This window comes from Sinohyriopsis cumingii, chromosome 18 (assembly GCF_028554795.1).
Source record: "Sinohyriopsis cumingii isolate HCF-2022 chromosome 18, ASM2855479v2, whole genome shotgun sequence".
Taxonomy (NCBI): domain Eukaryota; kingdom Metazoa; phylum Mollusca; class Bivalvia; order Unionida; family Unionidae; genus Sinohyriopsis; species Sinohyriopsis cumingii.
In genome coordinates, this window is record NC_142978.1 from 72,253,383 (window position 1) to 72,275,111 (window position 21,729).

Consider the following 21,729-nt stretch of genomic DNA (forward strand, 5'->3'; position numbering starts at 1 on the left):
TTTCTCATATGACCTACATACCAATAGCGTCATACGAGGCCCCGTAACGAGTGTTACAAAGCTGAGTTTTACCTGTGTAATCTATTTATAGTAAGTCCACCTGCACATGAGAAAAAAGGTTACCTCAGGTAAACAAAAAGGTATTCTTTTCACATAAGCTGTTTACTGGTCTTGCTGAGGCACCAAACCAACGGGACGATTTTTCCCCTACAGACTCCTCAATTGTATTTGCCCATATCATCGATGCCTATTTAATTTTACGCGAGTTTAATATAATTGTATTGAAACTATTGAATTTAAACTGGATTCTAGCAATTGAACAGAATGACATTGTTATGTCTGTTCTTGATCATAAACATGGAAAAAATATGCATGCCTTTCACAATAAATAAACAGATAATAAACATCTAACATTTCTGCACGTTCACAATTGAGATTTCTATTTGTATGTTTGACACATTCAGATTGGTTACGAATGTATTTAGAAGAATCTACAATGCTGCAACTTAGTATAATACTAATTCTCTCGATCTCGATGTCAATCGATCGATCTCGGCCAGCCGAAAATAAGAGTCTGTCGAAGTCTTTATTTTATACAAGAATTAGTCACACAGATTTTATTGCCGATGGAAGGCACTGATTCCAGGCAGGTAAATACCTTTCAAAAATTCGATGTTGCAAAATAATTTTATTCTGTAATATTTTGTTGTCTGTTTGTTCCACTTTAAAAAAAAATAGATTTAGACATTTGTGCTGTTTACAAAGTTTCATAGTGATGAGAGCATGAAATTTGTTGAACCTAATACCTTCTTACCACAGGATGCAAATCATTCGCAAGCGCAGCTAAAGTGGAGAAGAAACCTTCTCACAAATACTGTCTGTACCGAGACAGGCATGACATGGCCAGAATGTCAAAGATCACAGTTTTGACGCCACCAAGGAGAGCATCCATCCAGTCCGAGAGGGAAGCAGGTACCACACATTATTAGTGTGAGTATGTAGAGAATAAACAACCCAATGCTGCGAACGAAAACCAACGTTAAATATAGCCTCTGAAAAGAACAGCAAACCACTGACTAGAATGGTCATACTAACAGTGCGACACACAATATCTCAGCCCTTGCAGCAAGAAATAAGTTAGAAAAAAAAGAGCAACACACTATTGCACCAGTAGAAACGCATGCCCTAAGCAAAATGAACAGCTAATTAAAGACTGCTAGACTTATGAATGGATTTTAGGATAATATCAAGCTCCTAAATTTAGCAGTCTGGAGAGAGAGAGAGAGACTGGTCGAAACGTTATCCAAAACCTCCCCTCAAGTGAACTATTCTCAGAAATTAGGTTGTGCCAAGAAAAGCTTCCTAACATTTCAGAGCTGCTAATGACTAAATATCACAATAAATCTTTCGTTCTCAGAGATCTACAACCCTCATTTGATCGAGATCATGACTTTTCAGCGGGATGAGATGAAATACACTATAAACTTCTAAAACTGATCTCAATCCATTACTGATCATTTTCAAAACAAGGTTTCCCGCCATTGTTACATGAAGACACAGTGTTCCCAGTACATAAACCCGGAAAGTAACATTCCAATACTCCAAATACCATCACTTATCACTAACAATAGCAAAGCCATGGAACGTACGAAAAAACGAAGACTCCTCTAGGATCTCAAGACCAGCAAATTACTGTCAAATCTTCAATGTCGATTCAAATGTAAAAGAAGCACAACTGACTTTAATCATTTATCTGAGAAATTTCCATAAAGAATTTAATTCGAGAAAATGTATGATACCACATGGAAATAGTCTTAAAGAATGACCTCTTCAACATTGATATAAGTGGCCACGTCTATCTGTATATCCACATTTTCGAAAGACAAATTTCATAGTTAGTATAGGTACCACATTTTTTGAAAGCTATCCTCATGATGTGGGTGTGTCTGAGAACAGCATATTATCGTCATCCTTTCAACAATAACAAAAAATTAACAACAAAGTAAAATGTTTTAGTCCTGGAAATGACCGCTTTTTAATATACTATAACTCAGAGATATTGAGAGTTCGCTACATTTAGAGTTCATCAATTGGCAAAAGGAACTGGTTAAAATTTCGAATGTAAAACTTGTCTGTATGTATATCTACCGGTTACACGTATTTAATTATGACCCCAAACTCTATCCTGACGGCCCTCTATTCTTTTTGTGAAAGAGACAACATTGTTTGAAGTTGTTTTCGACCTTGAGCTCGTTTTCATTCGGCATATTATACACCTCAATAATAAATGTCAAAAGTCCCTGGATACAATACGAATCGTGGCAAAGACAGAGTGGGGAGCAGACCGGAAGTCTTATTCGACAATTAAAGACTTTAGTAATATCCAAATCTGACTAAGACTGGAGTGGGGACGGATCAGTTTATACAATTTACATGCAGAGACTTGATCAGATACGCAACCAGGTACTTCGATTGCGTCCGGGAACATTTAGAAATTCTCCTTCATAAAACCCCTGTTGCGTTAAATGAACCATTATTGAATCTCTGTAGAATGAAACTGGCTCACCAGTATACAATCACAATGTCCCCAAATCCAAACGACTCTGCATACGGTGTCGTATTTAGGCTCAAATACAAAGCCTTATACTCTTAGAAACCAAATTACATCCCATATATTAGCATACGAATTCGTCCTCCTTTAGAAACAGAAAAAAATCAAACTTGCAAATATTACAAGAATATATGTTCCCAAATCACCACTGTGATTATCAAATCCTCACAAACAAGAAATATTTAATCTCTGAAAATTCGTTTATGAGAGTAAATTCAACGAAATTAGATTTTGCATCTCCTATCATGGCTACACGTTCCTGTACATAGAGATGTTTGGAAAAATAGAGACAAGGTTGGGAGTGCTGTTGCAATGCCTAATGGCATCATGCATGTACCGTTGCCGGATAAAGCCCCCGTTTTTACCGCCGAAATTATATCCATACTCAAATCTTTGCACTGCATTGAAAGCAACCAAGATTAAGCCGTGTCATCTTTTTAGTTTAACAATGTAAGCATCGCAATTCGATAACCCGTTAATATTCCATATCTTACAGAAACACGATTTATTTTAGTCTGGAAAATCTATTCTGTATGGTTGGCTGTTTAACCACATTAGTTCTGAGAATAATGAAAAAGCAGATTAAAAAAGTTAAAGACGCCTTGCATATATACCTATTTCCGAATGGAAGTTTCCGTATACTGTGTTAAAATATTTTATAAATGAGCATTTGTTTCATACATGGCAAAATATGGTAAATGGAAAATCCACAAACTAACTTTAGAATATCAAATCCGTCACTGAAGATCGGCATCCGTCGTACAGAACAAATTATAGAGAAAATATGATGTTGTACTGATTTGACTCGGACACATACTTGACCATTGCATATCTCCTGATGGCTGAACCTCGATCAAGAATGTAACAGTTAGTGTCCACTTACAATGCAACACATTCTTACTGCGTGTGAATTTCACCTTGCTTGCGAGACTAAAAACTTTTCTTTGAGTGTGAATTGGATGAATAAACTTTACGACGACGATAACGTTTAGAGTGGACGTTGTTTGTATAACAAAAGTTTGATCGCATCGTTTAAGGCTTTAACATTTTTACATTTATCTGTTATTTTATATACGTTGACCATCTTGACCTTTCAACTTTTGGCTTTACCGTTCAAGCGTCTTTTACTCTTTTTTTTGCGGGGGGAAGTGTCAATACTTTATATTTACCTTGATTCTTAAGCATCATATGGTCAGTGTTGTGCCGACGTGCATTTAAACCTTACTAGAAATACCCATTTTTAGCTATTCTAAATCATTGTTTGGAATTAGATGAATATACGGGTAGTCTCGCACAATATAATGTCAATCAGTTCCACCTTTGCGCCTGTTTTTATTTACTGCAAGCATTTAAAGAATGTCAAGGAAGATTCTTAAACAACTATTCTGGTTTATTAAATTAGGATATTACAAGATAACTACGTAAAGCATCACTCGGATTTTGCAAATGAGAGGTCTTGGTATAACCAATATAAATTGTATCTTGAATTGTAAATTCTGGACAAATTGAGACCCCACGCATAGATATTCAAACCATGTGGCCGATATCAAAAAGTAGTCGACACAAATGTAAACAAAGTGCAAGGCTGCAGAGATCTACCGGGCGGTTCCAGGATTGTAGGTTTTGTGCTTTTAGAGGGAGGAGATATGGGGTACGGCGTAAACAAGTAGGCAAGAGGTCTGTGGGATGGAATCTGTCATGGAAACTAGGGAGCGAAACCCTCTGAATCTCCTGTATTTTAAGCGTTTACAAGGTATAATTTTAAGCATCAAATTCTTAATAAAACTTATTCTAGGAAACATTTTAGTAGTTTCAAACTCATTTTCAAAAGGGAGTGGGGAGATGTCATGGGGGCGCCGGCTCGACCCGCTCCCCTTACTCCTCGCGTCCCTTCCTCGATAATGGGTGTGATACCAGCGATTGTGAAAAGATGATCATTTTATAATGGAAACAGCTGGTCATCGAAGTAACTGAATCGGACGTTACAAACGAGCATCCTCTCATAAACCAAAAGAAGTATACAGTCTACTAGTCCCTCCAGTTAAAATGCACGCACTTGAATGTGAGTCAATAGTAAATGCTCAGATAAAGCTAGAAAATGAAATATATCTCCGTGTTAAATTCTGGGCGAAAATTGACAGTTTGATGATAACTTTCTTAATGTTCCTCAAATGGCGGCCGGATCGGGGATCTATTTGTACGACTGTAGTGTTACTTAAACTATTCTGAATTTCTTATGAATAAGAAAAACTTCATCACTTGGTCATGCTTAGGGGTTTATTACATGGATAGCTTATGATACTGGTTGTAGAATATTCGACCTTGGTTACTTTACTAAGTTGACTAATGTTGTGCCCATAAATTCTTTTTTTCCCCATACGATACTGATGGGCACAAGAGGAAATTAACATTAGGTTCAGAGTTTTCATATTAAAATGGCGAAATGTGCACAAGAAGAATTTACCATTAGTCCTTAAAATGACGTTTGCCTTTGGTGTTCATAATTTTGTTTGCTTTCAATCCAAATGACACTAAGGGCACAGGGGCAATGGTAATGCCACAAATGCTCAAAAGTGGAAATTACACTTTTACTAACCATTGCACCTACACCTACTAACCAACACCCCACGTACACGCACTTACTGACCATCACCCATGAGTACTGACCAACATCCGTACCGATTGACCAACACTTACACTTGCTTACCAACACGCCGTCGGACTTATCAACATTCACATTTACTCACCAGCACTCACACCTACTGACCGAAACACCATCATACTTACCAGCACGCAGTGTGAAAGGGGCGTAAAGTAGGGGGAAGTGTAACACCTAGAGTAGACCAAATGAAATGTCACACTTACACCTACATATATACAATCCTTACAATGGAGCGAATGGAGAGAAAAGAGTAGAAATACCAACACACACACACACACACACACACACACAAAGATACTGGTATACAATCAAACATCAAAAAGAAGGTGGAGAGGTTTAAGTGTTAGTTGTTGAAGATAAGGCATACAAACATACACACATAAAATCATAGATTTTTGCAATGATTGAGCAGTACCTCTGTTTCGGTAAGATTAAGGTGAACCTAATATGGGCTGTTGGGAGGGTAACCAAAATGTTTAACATTGACCACGCCTCCTAACTTTTCTTAGTCGAACGCTTATCATGACCATCGCTACATATTCTAACACTCTCTTGAGACAACCTTGTTTCTCCACATAGATTCTTCTGACAAAGACGGTTGCCTCTGTCCTGTCATTAATCGTCCAATTGGCTATGGCGAAGATCATGATTGTTTGGATTATATAACATATTGGAGGTCGGTTGAGTTATGTACGCTCATCATCATCTTGACTTGTTTTGAGAACAGATGACAAAAGAGGTAGACGTGTCTCTATATTAGTCTAAAACCAGATCAAAACTGATTTGGAGATTCCACCGATCACAACGCGTGTCACATAATTCAGTCATGGCGGGTTCTCTATTAACCAATCAAAATACAGCGGATACATGACTTGACTATCCATTCGAGTGTTTCTTTTATTCACCAATGCTGAAGAATGCAAACACAGTATAACATGGCTGAAACGAGGACTTTATGTTGGGGTGTGCATTTATTTGATACTTATATTCAGACTGACATTACGGCTGTGCTGCTATAGCGAGTATTATTCCAGAGGAGAATGACTTGGATTCGGATTTGGCTTTCTGCGTTTTCTAATCTTCGCACGAAATCTTGCCGGTGACACTTACACCTCTGTCACTATCACTGCAAGCATATGGCGATATTGAAAAGAAGAGTTACATACTTTCTTGCAATGGTCAACGGAAGAATAAGGTATTGTCTTCGTTAAACAAGACGAAGAAGAAAAGACGAAGCAAACAAGGATGAGGAAAACCTTTAACAGTAAAATGAAGGAAGGTAGTTAAAATGGAACTGCCAATCCGTCACGGGATATTTTGGTGTGGGCTAAAACACTTGTATGGATTGTATAAAGTTACTTTGACGAAACGCATGAGAAAGAGACCTTCAAGTAACTGCCTCTACCACAGCAGCAGTATCTCAAATAACTGCCTCTACCACAGCAGCAGTGTCTTCAAATAACTGCCTCTACCACAGCAGCAGTGTCTTCAAATAACTGCCTATACCACAGCTGCAGTATCTCAAATAACTGCCTCTACCACAGCAGCAGTGTCTTCAAATAACTGCCTCTACCACAGCAGCAGTGTCTTCAAATAACTGCCTATACCACAGCAGCAGTATCTCAAATAACTGCCTCTACCACTGCAGCAGTATCTCAGATAACTGCCTCTACCACAGCAGCAGTATCTCAAGTAACTGCCTCTACCACAACAGCAGTATCTCAAGTAACTACCTATACCACAGCAGCAGTATCTCAAGTAACTGCCTCTACCACAACAGCAGTATCTCAAGTAACTGCCTATACCACAACAGCAGTATCTCAAGTAACTGTCTATACCACAACAGCAGTATCTCTAGTAACTGCCTCTACCACAACAGCAGTATTTCAAGTAACTGTCTATACCACAGCAGCAGTATCTCAAGTAACTGCCTCTACCACAACAGCAGTATCTCAAGTAACTGCCTATACCACAACAGCAGTATCTCAAGTAACTGTCTATACCACAGCAGCAGTATCTCAAGCAGCTGCCTCTACCACAGCAGCAGTATTTCAAGTAACTGCCTCTACCACAACATCAATAGGACTTGGACATGGAAGAGGATTAACATAGCTGCAGCTGATGTTATCAAGTCCGTTAAAATGTTGTTACGAGTGTATGCTCGAAATAGAAGTAACAGAAAAGAGTGAAAGGCAACAAGCCTTGTTATAAATTCATCAAATAATTTATTTCCATAGAATACAAAGTGAAAATGAGATAAACTTACAGTATTGCGAATTAAATCCCAAAACAATACAAGAGTTACACACACAAGTCTTAATAATTTAAAGTCCTGAATAAAATTCATTATAAGTCCAGAATAAATCCAAATAACTGACGGCGATGATGTGTATGTGGTATCTTGTTGAGTGTTGATGTGTCAACAGTCTTTTGTTCAATAACAGTAACATAATTTCAGGTTTTAATTTACTATCAATTCTAGTGAATATCTCTATCCAAGAATTTTATCAAATCACTTTTGTATTTCCAGAGAAAATAATCACTTGAACTCAATAATTTAAAGAAATAAAATTCAGTCCAACTGGACACAAAATACAATACAACTTCAAAGTGCTACATTTTAAAGCACGACTGAAGAAAAAAACAACTCTCAGCTACAAGATTATATAGTTCTCTACTTTACCTCAGGTCACAATTAACATTTTCTATTTTTTAAAAAACTTTTACATAATGGAAAATAACCTTCTAGAATGATTCTGATGTTTACAAAATAAAGACCATAAACTGGATTATGCACAGTTCACTAAGGACCAAGACCTGTACCCAAATAAATATATTTACTTTAATTAATAATAATTCTGATTTTAAACCCATACACACACAGAATAATTTATCTATGTATTAGTTGTTTACACAGAATTAAAAAAAAAGTACATTCGGGTCAAGCAGAAATGAACTTATTTTGGACAAGGTCAAGTCCAACATACAATGTTACAATACAATAGCATGTATTGAAATAAAAAATAATAATAAATAAAAATTACAACAAACAATGTAAATTAAATATACATAACAATATTCAAACCCAACGATTATTTCAGGGCCACCTAGTTCTCTTAAAAATAGTACTATAAAATTGCCCACAAAAAATTAAAAAAAATTATCCTCTAACAAAAGATTGGAGAGTATGTTGTTTCAATATTTTATAAAAACTACTACACAAAAAATAAGAAGAAAAAAATCAGATATTTTGGACACTACTTTTTTGGCGGATTCTTGTTATTATGAATCCCAGTTAAAGTGTTGCTTCGAATTTCGTGATTAAAAGAGGTTTCGCTGATGTTTCTTCTGATTGTATTAAATTGAATTTCTATGCTGGAATGAGTTCTTTTGCTGTTTTTCTGATGAAAGTTTTCTTGTTTCTTTTTTCACTTTCAGGAGGCACTCTAAAGACCTTTGTCCTCTTTCAGACATTGAAAACAGGTATATTTGTTTTTTTCTTTTACATTGTTGACATTCGGTAGATCAGCGTCTTTCTCCTGATAGACATCACATGTATCTTCACTTTTATCTTGAAAAGAGTAGTCGTGTTGGATGTGTGTACTCGAATGAATGTCTGTAAGTCTTTGTGCAGAAGTGTGATCTGTTTTGGCTTTTCCAACTGAATGATGTATTATATTACGTACGGAGGGGTTGGGCGGGGTTCTAATATATACGGAGAGAATTAACCCTAGCTCAGTCAGTGTTAATCATTCATAGTCATCGAAGTTCTTGTTCTTCCAGAGTGACACCAGAAGCAAAGCGACGGCTACAACGTTCTGTATCCATTCATACCAAGAGACAAGTGTTGGTAAAGTTCACCCGAGTGAGTCCGAAGAGGACGTGATGGATCCCTATCCAACACCATCAGCCCCTTCCTCTCCAAGACCGAGAGAAGCAAGATTGGCCACAAAAGAAAGTCATTTGGTAGCCCCTGAAAATTATTTTCACATTCAACCAACATAAAAAAGTAGCTTCCAAAATCGTTTGAACCACCGCTTACACGTTAGAGAGTCAAATATAAAGAGCTCAAGACCCAAGTCTCAGCAGAGAAAACAGCTGACTTTATGTCAGAGGAGTTGAAACGGCAGTGCCAAGCTAAAGTTCAAGATCATTTGCGACTGTCCATCACTCACTCCAGTTTGAAATCTCCTGTCTGGATCGAGTTTAGTACACCTACAGTATTAACCTCTTTATAAATCGTTGACAAAACTCAGCACGTCCGAAAATCCAGTAATGAGTTTGACATGACCAGTTGAAAACCTACTCTTAATCTGATACATGTTTCACCTCCTTCTAGAAGCAGATATAGCAAGATAAAATGTTTTATTGGTGGATTAACTTACCCTGCCTAAAAAGGCATAGTCCAGTTTAACAACTATCAAGATCATATGTATTTAGCCCATGCAATTGTAGTTGCTAGAGCTTGTACAGAGAAACCTGTTGCACTGGAATGGAAATTATTGTGGAGGAGTATCGGGCATTCTCAAAGAACCAAATAACGTAGATAAGATGAAGTAATTTTGGAACACGCTGGAATCTCCTAGGAGACCCCGTGTGCAGAGTTCCTGAAATGCGGAAACATTCAAATGTTCTAGCCCCTCTTGATGCATTGAATATTTGCCTTCAAGTCATTTGTGGAGATCTTGTGTTTTAGTCCCATATTCCATAAGGAAAATAGATTCACGTCTATCATCATAAAACTATTTCGAGGCTATTACCAGTTTCACAGCATTTATTGGATTGATTTACTGTTGGAACAAATGTGACCTATGATTCAGCAGTTGGGAGCAATATATTTATTGTGGTGAGAGGTGTCTTGACTATTTAAAGAACAGACCATATATTCATGAAAGACAAAAGGTGATTCGATGCTCCACATACGAATATTTGTGAGTCCAGCGTGTTACAAGCGACATCGCATGAACTAGGATTCCCATTTTAGACACTCCTTCTCCAACTGGTAATGGGCGAACTACCAAATGGGTCTGCGTTGTAGAGCCCGGCCTGAGAGGTGCAGTTGTACTGAATATTGATAACATCAACAATAAAGGAATATACCCAACGACCTCTTTCAGTGGTACCCAGAAAAAGAAAGACTGCTTAATCATTACTAATTTGTTTTTATATGTTTGGAACTTTGCAAATCTTGCATATTGCTTTGTAGTTGTTTTAGGTTTGACGCCATTTCTCTGAGCAAGATAGGCTATACATAACGGCCAGTTTAACTTGTGGATGAAAAACACGGGAACACTACTTGTAAGAACCATCGACCCACAGGCAGGCCCGGCCCTAGGATGTGCAAGGCCCCAATCAAAAAAATTGCATTGCAGAGTTGATTTCCTAAAAGCGCGGGGCCCAAGGCGGTCGCCTCGTTCGCCTTGCCCTAAGGCCGGGCCTGCCCACAGGAAGCTACCGACAGAGGTGAGATGACAGTGATCGATAAAGGCGAGCGCTTTAGACCGCTCGGCCCCCTTCCTCCTGTAGCATATATTTCTTTCTTTTACAGGTGTGAAACAAAGTTTTGTCTTATACATGTGATAATTTTTTTACGTGAAATATAAGTAATTTGTTAGACGTATGTTTTCTTCTCTTTTCAAATATATGAAGCTGAAGTGCATATATGTCAAATCGAGTGACCTTTCTGCGACCTTTTTTTTTATATCTCTGCATTTGTGTGTTCTAGCCAACACGTTAATACTTATTGAGAACTTGAGATTCAGCGTAAATTTATACAACACGTACAACTGATATTAGTTCGCAATTTATTAATTGGGTTTTGTGGACCCCTTTTTGTTAATAAAAAATATTGCCTGTGAAAGTATTATTTCACATGTGTAAAAAAAATAATAAATTCTAATATGGCTTTTCACAGGTTATTACTTGGGTTGGAAGCTAGTATCAATGAATTATAACTACAGATTCCTTAAAGAAAAGGCTTTTATTGCATCATATTAGTCATAACACATGGTATATTGCTTTGTTATGCTAATTGTAGTAGTAGTAGTAGTAGTAAAAGCAGGCAAGCGTCTTTTTTTTTTTGTTGTTGTTGTTGTCGTCTGCTCTCGAACATACGCGAATCACATGATTAACACGTGATCCACGTATGTTTTTCAAAACGGAAGTATGAATTGTAATCCGGTAGGTCGATGACTTGACAAGATGTTTTATCGATACAGAATTTTCAACCACATTCAAAACTTAAAACACTGGATACTGCCAGCGCTTGTATAGTGCAAGTTGTCGACATATTTGAAAAGTAAGAATGTTTTTCTCCGTGATGTTGTAGGTTTACATTGTCGTTAGGTATATAGTGCAGACTATGTTGGAGAAAGAGCAAGCAGGCAGGCATTTTAATTCTATTGTCATATTTTTTTCAGCAAGCAGTAGGCTAATTAATATTGTTGTTGTCGCTGTGTGTGTGTGTGTGTGTGTGAAGAAATCGCACCCAATAAAACAACTCCAATTTTCAAAACGTTGAAACTATATAGTTACAGTTTAGTTATTCTATTATTTTGTACGAAGATATAACGGGGCGAGTGGTGAGTTTGTCACATTATTTTGGAATTCACAACCATGCCTTTCATACTTTTGTTCTAGATATCAGTATATTACTGACCATAGCCATATTTGGACCATTCACATATGTTATATATAAACATAGCCATATTCGGACCATTAACATATGTCATATTTAAACAGTCCAGATGTAGCTATATTCCTTAAGTTATGAAAAATGTGAAAACCCATGGTTGTCTCTGGGCAATCAGCTTTGAAAGCCTGGTTTTCCAGAGGGTTCTTCTGGTTGTCTCCATACTGATATTTGTTGTTTGGATCAGTGTCTTGCATCAAACACAAATGGTGTATTGTAGGGTGTTCCCCGGTCCACTGATGGGGAATAGCGACCAAATCAGGAATGTCACTCACACTTGGTAGTCCAACTTTTATTACTCTGAAACCGCTCTGGTGACCTAGCAGTTAGTTAACAGAATAAAGCTTTTTAATTTTTTTCATCAACATTAGTATGTTTTACTTTGTTTCTTTTAAGCACCACAAAGGAAACTATAATGTACACAATGTACATGTATATAGAAAAGGAAACTAAAATGTACACAATATATATAAAAATATCATCTTTTAGCTTTGATAACTCTTCAAAATATTGATTGACTTTGGCTCAGAGATTATGAAGTTTGCTAAGTTAAAATCATCGTTTCATAATACCTGCCCAGGAAATTAATATCACTGTGTATACACATGCTGTACTGCACAGCAGTGAGCACTCTATGGATTAAGGCAGCAAGTCATGTGGCTCTGTAAATACATTAAGACGCATAATGGGGGAGAGCATTACTTTGCTTATTTATCTTCTGATTCTTCATTAATAATTAATCAAAGGATTTAAATTATTTTTTTGTTTTTGTCACTTTTTTGTTATTTTTATTTGTATGTGTTACTTGCTTCAAATAAGAAACGGTCCCAAACACATGATGCATGTGATGACTTACAACATCTACTGCTGTTAGTAACAACAGGGCCTTTACAAAGAGCATTTTGTTTGTCATTTCCCTCAGGAATATTCATTTCCCTACTGCAGGCTTCGTTAGTTTTATCTCATCTGTAAAAATTGACCTCATCCAGCTATGACTAGAATTTACCTGAAGGACCCCCCAAAAATGTGTTTCCAGTTGGACAACCATCCCCATTTTTCATTGCCAACCCTAGTACATTTTTTCCCCCAGGTTAAAAAAAAAAATCCCAAAATTGATTTGTGCATCTAGTTAGCGCAGTACTCGATGTGCTTGGTATGATATATAAGCTTATCATTATGATCTATAGAATGTTTTTAAACAAAAATTTTAAGTCCCTACCTACCTACTGTTATGAGTCTGTGCTTTTAAAATAAGTAACAGAAAGAGTGAAAAGCAACAAAATTTGTAAAATTCAACCAAAAATTTATTTCCATTGAAAACAAAGTGAAAATGAGAAAAAAGAACTTACAGTATTATGAATCAAATCCCAAATAATCATAGAATTACAGACGCTATTCCTCAATTTAAAGTCCTGAACAAAATTCAGTAGAAGTCTAAATTAAATCCAGAACTGAAAGGTGATGATATGTGTCTATGGTGGCTCTTAGAGTGCTGATGTGCCAACAGTCTCTTGTTGAATCACAGTAATATAACTACAGGTTTGAATTTACAGTAAATTCCAGTGAATGTCTCTATCAAAAAAAAATTCAGATCACTTTTATATTTCCAGAGAAAAAATTCACTTGAATACAATAATTTGAAGAAAATACATTCCAGCCCAAAATCATATGGACACAACATATTATACAACTTGATTTTGCTAGAACTTAATGCATGAATGAAAAATCCTCTCAGTTACAAGATTTTATATCTCCTGGCGTAATTAGCATTTTCTATATAAAGACTATTACTTAATGAAAAATAACCTTCAAGAATGATCCTGATATTTACAAAGTAAAAATGCTAGTTATTATTAGTAACCAGAACCAGGACTATGTAAAATACACTAAGGAAATTCCAAAACCTAGATCTAGACCCAAATAAACATATTTACTTATATTAATAATTTTGTTTTTATTTTAAGCTTATACACATAGAGAATAATTTAACTATGTATTAGTTGTTTACAGAATAAAATTAAAAAGTCAGTTCAAGTAGAGCAGAAATGAACTCAGTTTTGGACAAGATCAAGTTGTTGTTGTTGTAGGGTTTAACGCCATTTTTCAGCACAAGATAGGCTATACATGGTGGCCAGTATAATTGGTGGAGGAAGAACCCTGACCCATGAGAAGCTACTGGCAGGCTTTCTCACGTACCCACGTTAGCCAAGCCTGAGACTTGAACTCACGCAGACAGAGGTAAGATGGCAGTGATTCGTAATGGTGAGCACTTTAGACCACTCGGGGCCCCACAAGATCAAGTCCAACATACAATGTTACATTACAATAGCATGTAATGAATTTAAATTTTTAAAAAAAAAACTGACTAATAAACAATGCCAACTAAATATACATAACACTACCCTGATTTTAAGACCAGGCAATAGGAAACACATTTCTTTTTGGCCTAAATTTGTTATCTGATTTAACTATGCATAGCCCTCTGGTACTTGGCATATAAATGTAACAAGGCTAAGTAATTTAAAATAAGAATTATCCACTTATTCAGAGGTGTTAATTGATATAGAATATAGTTGTGCCTTGTACTAGAGGAAGATCACAATTGTCGGGTAGCTTTAATTTTCATTAATCATTAGTGTTTTTCATTTGACTCGCAATAAATATGCATGTTTTGGTTTGGTTTGGTGCTTTGTGGCACAGTAAAACAAGAAGGTTATTTAGTGCAGTGGCGATTGGAGTGAAATGTCTTGCCCAAGGTCAGACCACAGTAATAGACACAGGCTGGTCCCATGGTAAAATTTGAACTCTTACCCTTTTGGTAATGAGTTTAGCATGCTAACCTAAGTGCTCCCACATCTACATACATGTATAAGCAACATCATACTTGAATTTTTCAAGGAAGTCAATTAATTAGTTAGAAGTTGCAGTTAAGAATAAGAGATCATTGCAGAATAGGTAGTCATTAAATCTTTATTTTGTAGAAAATAGAAGAATAGAATTAAAATATTTCACAAGCAGTTAAAAAAATCGCAATTTTCATCCTTAAAAACCCTCAAAAGCTGATTCTTTGAAATTGAAAGGCCCATAAAATGCATTTAGTATAAGTACCCTCAACATGAAAAGGGCTTAAAAAAGGGGCACATAAATTACGATAATCATAGTAAGGTCCCAAAAAATGTTTCTATTGCACAGGTGTTAAACTTAGGGTAGTTGGGTATTTTTTGTTAAACATATATATATATAACGATTAGTATATATAATGTACTAAGTACTTCAAGTATCAAGTTCTGGGCTAACAAGCTGAGTTGGATGCACAAATCAAATTCTGGAAATTTGTTTCTTTATTTTTCTTGAAGGAGGAGTGAAAAGGTGCTAGGGTCAGCAACGAAAAACGGGGATGTTTTACATCCCAGATTTACTTTAAAAACATTTTAGTTATTATAACCTTTCCGATATACATAATTATAAAAACCTGATAATGGGCTATTTATTTTTTTGTATGAAAGGAATTTATTCCAAAAGTATATTGTATGAATCAAATTGTTCGGCAAAATAAGTAACACAAGACACAGTTGAGATCTTGTTTTAGCAAATTTTAGCATGCGGCCTGTCAATAAGTATCCTGTGGCCCGCAAAGTGATTCGTGTCACAAGGTGTCATGAGAGATAACAAAGGTGATGCTGCCCTTGGGCCATTGAAAATGCCCTCTTGGAGCCCTTAGGGTGGTTTGAGTTTGAGACCCCTGATGTAGGTATTAATGTCAACTTTGGAATGTCACATTTTAGCTAGCTATCTAATATGAAATGAAGAGGATGTTGTTATTTATTATGAGTAAACGTAAAAGTTTAAAAAAATGTATCCTGTGATAGTAAGTTGTATGAAATTAACACTAAACCAATGAGTATTAATGTTATTTATATTCACAAAATCCAACAAATATGAAAAATGGACACAAAATTAGGACATGGCTTACATATGACATCTCCACTATTTAATTTTAAATCAGTTTGGTGTTTTACTCATATTGGCTAATCATGACAAATATCATCTCTTTTTCAATAAAGAATTACTGTTAAGAAAACATCCTTGAACCAGAACAAAGAATATTAGTGACATTTAAAACTTTAAGAAATACATTGGAAATGAACATCCAGCATCAGCTGCAAAATCACAATTTCTTTCAATTAATTAATCGTACCTTTGCCAAGCTATTTTGATGCAAAATGCTTAGTTATTTAAACACATTGCAGTTTATTACTTAAAAGGTTTTTTTACATCGGTTTTAAATGCCAAGAGTTGTAACAGTGACAGAAATTACGTATCAAACTTTGCCATTCCTCCAAACCATGTGCTTTGTGTATGATGTGATGCTTGATTATGACAAAGTCTGCCTTTTTCCAACAGCTGTCAATATTTTATAAGAATCCAAGATGCAATATTCTGATGCCAAAGTGAGTTATGTAATTGGGGCAAAGGTCAGGAAAAATAAATTGTTGATTTTTTTTAAAAACAACTTTTACCATGAATTAATACTTGTTCATCATTTCTTCTTCTTGTGCAACATAGTATGTAGCAGAAAATGTTGGCATAAATTTGTTCTGACTTTGTTGTGATGCCGTGTTACATCATTGACCTTGTTACATCATTGACACAAGTTATTGAATTTTGTTCATTTAGAAGATGTATTTTGGATGTGTATTTTATGGTTTCTGTGTTACTTCACTTTTTGAGAAGATTGTCATTGTGCCAGCAATTAATTATGACACCCTCAACATGGATACGATAAAACTTTAGAATGTCTTTAATATTTCACTTCAAAATTTCAAGTTTTAAATTCATTTAACTTGCGATGAATTAAATTGATATCAGTATTAACTGTATTGTTGATTATAAATGATATAAGCACCAGCTTTAAGTTTTTATTTATTATTTCTGGAAGCATTGATATTTTTCACAGATGTAACATTTATTTTATGATGTAATTATGTACTATAAAGACTAAACAGCTGATCTCCTGGACAAGTAACCAGTGCCAAAATATACTTTATTTTGTGTTGAAGAAACTATATGTATATGTATTAAATTACTTAAAAAAGTAGTTTTACTGTTGAAAAAGTAATGAGATTAAAATTTAAACCTGTTTTTTCCACAATTAACTCACATTTTGCAAGTAAAATTTGAGCTATGCATAAATTGCAACTGTCTGTGATGTCAAAACCATTTATGCTTCACTGATTTTGTTAGAAGTTCTTGGGGTCAAAACAAGGAGATAATGTCAAACTTAAGCCTATTGTATTTTGAAATCTTCCCAAGCTTCCAGTTTGATAAATTTACTGGAAAAATTCTCGTTCAGTTGGTTTAATTTGTTTTAACAAAATGATACATTTAGGTCCCAGTTAAAATCTGTTTATTCAGATGCATGTTTTTCATAATTAAAAACTGCAAACAGTTGCATCCATGCACATAAAAAATAGTTGTTATTGGAGCTAAAGCTGTACCGATTAATTGGCCATTCTCATAATCGGGCCAATTATTAGAACAGTCAGTATAATCGGTATCGGCAGAAATAATTGATGACGATGTAAACAAATGTTCAAAATATAAATTTAATCATAACAGTCATCTTGACATGGCTTGAATTTTAAGTCAGAATTAAATAGTGGAAATAAGGAATAAACATTTGATTTGGGGGTTAATTTTGAAAGACAATATATTCTTAAAAATAAATACTTTTTAACACACCTGCTGTAAACTACCGCTGATTGTATGCAGACAACAAATTATCAATACCATTCATGCACTCATCCTAATCACAGCAGCCAACCAGCAAATGAAGCCTCATGTGGCTGTTGAACTTCCAGCACACATTAGCAGATAGCTAGGCAGATTAGATAGCTAGCAAAATTTCTAACTACTATGCAGCTATTACTCACTATAGTTAATCTGTTCTTTAGCCAGTCCTGCAATGCTGTTAGTCAACGAATAGCACTCACACGCTGAAGCAGCTAAATGCTGACCTACAAAATTATGCAGCATTGATATTGGCATACCAGCGCCAGCGATGTTATCCCAGCTGCTGAGCTGCTTCATCGCAACTCGCATCGTGGTGTTTGCATCCATCCAGCCACGTGGACAACTTAGTAGTAACTTACTTGATTTAAAACATTGTTTCAGGAGTGCAAATAAATTGGATTATTAATACTGACTAGCGATTGTACACTATTAAATATACTACCAAGCCTATGCTAAACCTGTACCGATTAATCGGTCATACTCATTATCAGGCCAATTATTGGAACAATCAGTATTGGCAGAGATAATCGGTGCTGATGTAAACAAATTTCCAAAATATAAATTTAATCATAACATTCATCTTGACATGACTTGAATTTTAAATCTGAATTAAATAGTGGAAATTAAGGAATAAACATATGATTTGGAGGTTAATTGAAAAACAGTATATTCTTGAAAGTAAATACTTTTTAACACGTTTGCTGTAAACTACCGCTAATTGTCTGCTCACAACAAATTATCAATACCATGCATGCACTCATCCCAATCACAGCAGCCAACCAGCCAATGAGGCCTCGTGTGGCTGTTGAACTTCCAGCATACACATTAAAGGGATGGTCCTGGCTTTTAAAAAGTTGTTGCCAAAAAAAATGTTGTCAGAATAAGTAGTGAATATTTTTCCAAGACTATTAATGTAATAGGTTATGAAAATTGAAAAAGATGGGATAGTTATTACTTTATTGACAACAAGCAATACAGCCATAATGTGTGTGTGATCTAGATTTTTAACGTAGCTTTAACAATTTTTTTGTCATATCACTATAATGTCTGCAGTGTGGCAGTTTATAGTGATATCTAGCACTGGGGCATCATGCCACAGACATGTAGCATGATGTCCCACCCAGTCACATTATCCTGTCACCAGGCTGACCAGTCCTAACACTAACCTCTTAATGCTGAGTGCCAGGCGAGGCAGCTGTTAGTACCATTTTTTTAAGTCTTTGATATGACTCAGCCGAGGGTCAAACCCACGACCTACCGCGTCCAAGGCAGACATTCTAACCACTAGGCCACCAGAGTGGTTAGCCATAATATTACAAAATAATTCATTACATGACTGTTTTGCACTACTTCCATGGTCTTTGCATTGCGCATCACCGTTAGTGCATAGGTCTAACTGTTGTGACCTTAAATAAATGCAGTCCAATCTAAAATATCTACTTTCCTACAGTCTCTCTTTTTTTTAATAGAAACATCAGGTATTAAGCAAATCTGTATTATTTATATTATTTTCCAAATAATAGTTTTGTAAGATGACATTTTAATACTAAAACCCTATGATCGTACTTTGCAATGTAAGATAAGTGACGTATAATAACCGTTGATTTCACACATTCAGGAATTAAATGCCCCCCCTCCCTTTTTATGGCTAGCTTCACAAAGTACATCTCTGTCGACCAGGAGTTCAGAAGTTTATTTTTGCTGCACTTTACATGCTTTGCTTGTTAGTGAATTGCTTCCTAAATCCCAGGAATGATCACTGAATGCTGTAATTTTTTCTCGACAAGCATATTATGATCTCCATTCCCACCAATGAAACTTGCACAAGTCAACTTGACCTGGCATTACTGTACCGTTTATATAAGCATTAATTACCATCATTAAATTTAAAGAAGGAATGAAGAAACATATCAAAGCATATGTGTCCCAAAAAAACTAATTTGGAATAAATATGTTATTTAGTAAAGAGTTTTATTTGCATATATGAGTTAACAATAAGAAATAATGTGGGATATAAAATGTGGGAAATAGTTATCACATGTATGGTAGCTTGAGACCACGTTTGAGCTGTTAACATAAATTCACACCCATTTTAGGCATTGTTAGTTATAACAAAAATAGGGCATGGTTTACTTGTCAATCAAATGCTAGTGCTTTTACTAACTGTAGAACAGGCGGTTTCTTGAAATAATCGGTCTCATAATTGGTATCGGCATAATCGGCAAAAAGTGACATCAGTACAGCTCTAGTCTATGCATAATGTCGACCCTTAGGCCCATTCGTGGACATTACCAAGGAAGCAAGTGATAGCCAAACATCAGTATCCATCATTCTTCCTATGCTGAAAATGCTCCGAATGTTGCTGGCTCAAGAGCATGAAGCAAGTCAGGGTATTCAGACAATGCGCTGTGATATGTTGACATCACTAAACACATGCTTTGCTGATGTTGCCAGCAACAAGAATCTTGTCTTGGCCACCATCGTGGATCCATGATTCAAACATTGCCTATTCTGCAAAGAATTACTTGTGATCAGATTCAAAGAATGGCTTATAGCAGAATGCTTCATAGTTACGTCAGCTGACAAGCAGGAGGAAGCCCTGACCAAAAAAGAAAAACTGAAACTGTAGCAAATGCCACTGCAGATGTCACTGGACCATCAATTTGTTTTCTGTGGCTTGTGATGAACCGGTCCGTACTGTCAACGAAACAGCCTACGTGGATGATGCCGTTGACGCGATGCTTGAATTGTATCAGCCCATTGTTGCCACGGAAGAAGACATATATGGCTGGTGGAACTCTCACAGGCTTCAGTTCCCCTACTTGGCCAAATTAGCTAGACACTATTTGTCTGCACCAGCTTCAAGCATTCCAAGCAAGCAGCTGTTTAGTGTGGCAGGCCAAATTTTTTCAGATTGTCATGGATTGTTACTTGGCAAGAAGGGAGAAATGTTACTGTTGCTTAAATACAACCTACCTCAACTAGGCTTTCAGTAGTAGCTGCAACCAGCATACAGTGATGTTTAACTTTAGTCTTAAAGCATGCATATTATTAATTTTAATTATTATTGGGCTATCATTATTAACATTTCTTAGTCATTTATTGATATCTAGTAATGGCAATCTGCATCATTGAACTAAGTTAAAAGACTAGCTTAATATATTTTTATTCTTTTATATCTTGAATTGGCAAACTATCAGTTTTATCAGTGTTAGTTTTAAAAAAATTCAAGTTTTATGTTTGTGTGATCGTTGTTTTTTATAAATAGCAATGTAATTCTTATCCAGTTTCTGTTTGTTTTTTAATAGAAGTTCAAATTTACTTGCTGCACAAACAACCTTGTTACAACTCACACGGCAAAATACCTGCTGCATTACACTAATAGGTTTATATTTCTGAACCAGTCATTGTTATAAAACAAATAATAATGAAATAATCGGTTTCTTAATCAGTATTGGCAATTTTAATAATCGGCTATACGCTGTATTGGCATAATCGGCAAAAAGTGACATCAGTACAGCTTTAATGGGAGCAAACAATGTTTTTTTAGTTTCATTTGAATTACTTTAGTTGTTTTTAGTAATTGATAATTTGCAACATGTATTTACCATTGTATAATTTCTTCTTCAGGAGATGGTTTTGTGACTGGATCATTTTGACACACTGATGATAGGGATGATGTTTGTAGCAGTCCTTGGAGGGTATTTTTTGGCTTCTGCCATACTGTTTAAGTACCCCACCCTGCTGCACAAAAAGAAAAAGCTGAAGTTCAAGCCAACCCATATCAGCCACAGGGGAGGTAACATAGCAGCATAATGAGAAATGCAAGGTGGTTAATTTGGGTGGTAAGAAGCTAATAAGCTGTTACCATCCACAAACCACCACACTGTGAACAGTTTGTTTTTTTATTCTGAAAGGAAATTATTTTAAAAAACTGCACAGTGATCTGTGAGGTAGTCACATATATCCCAA

The 21,729-nt window shown here is 35.8% G+C and overlaps 1 protein-coding gene across 1 annotated transcript in view; it reads left to right on the plus strand.

The window, feature by feature from the left end:
* The first annotated feature begins 11,438 nt into the window (after nucleotides 1-11,438).
* Nucleotides 11,439-21,729, plus strand: part of LOC149776959 (lysophospholipase D GDPD1-like) — a 58,820-nt gene continuing 48,529 nt past the window's right edge. Inside the window, exons 1-2 of the mRNA XM_089941675.1 lie at nucleotides 11,439-11,571; nucleotides 21,388-21,556. Coding sequence (XP_089797801.1) covers nucleotides 21,424-21,556 — 133 coding nt within the window. The 5' untranslated portion in view covers nucleotides 11,439-11,571; nucleotides 21,388-21,423. The remainder of the gene's footprint in view (nucleotides 11,572-21,387; nucleotides 21,557-21,729) is intronic.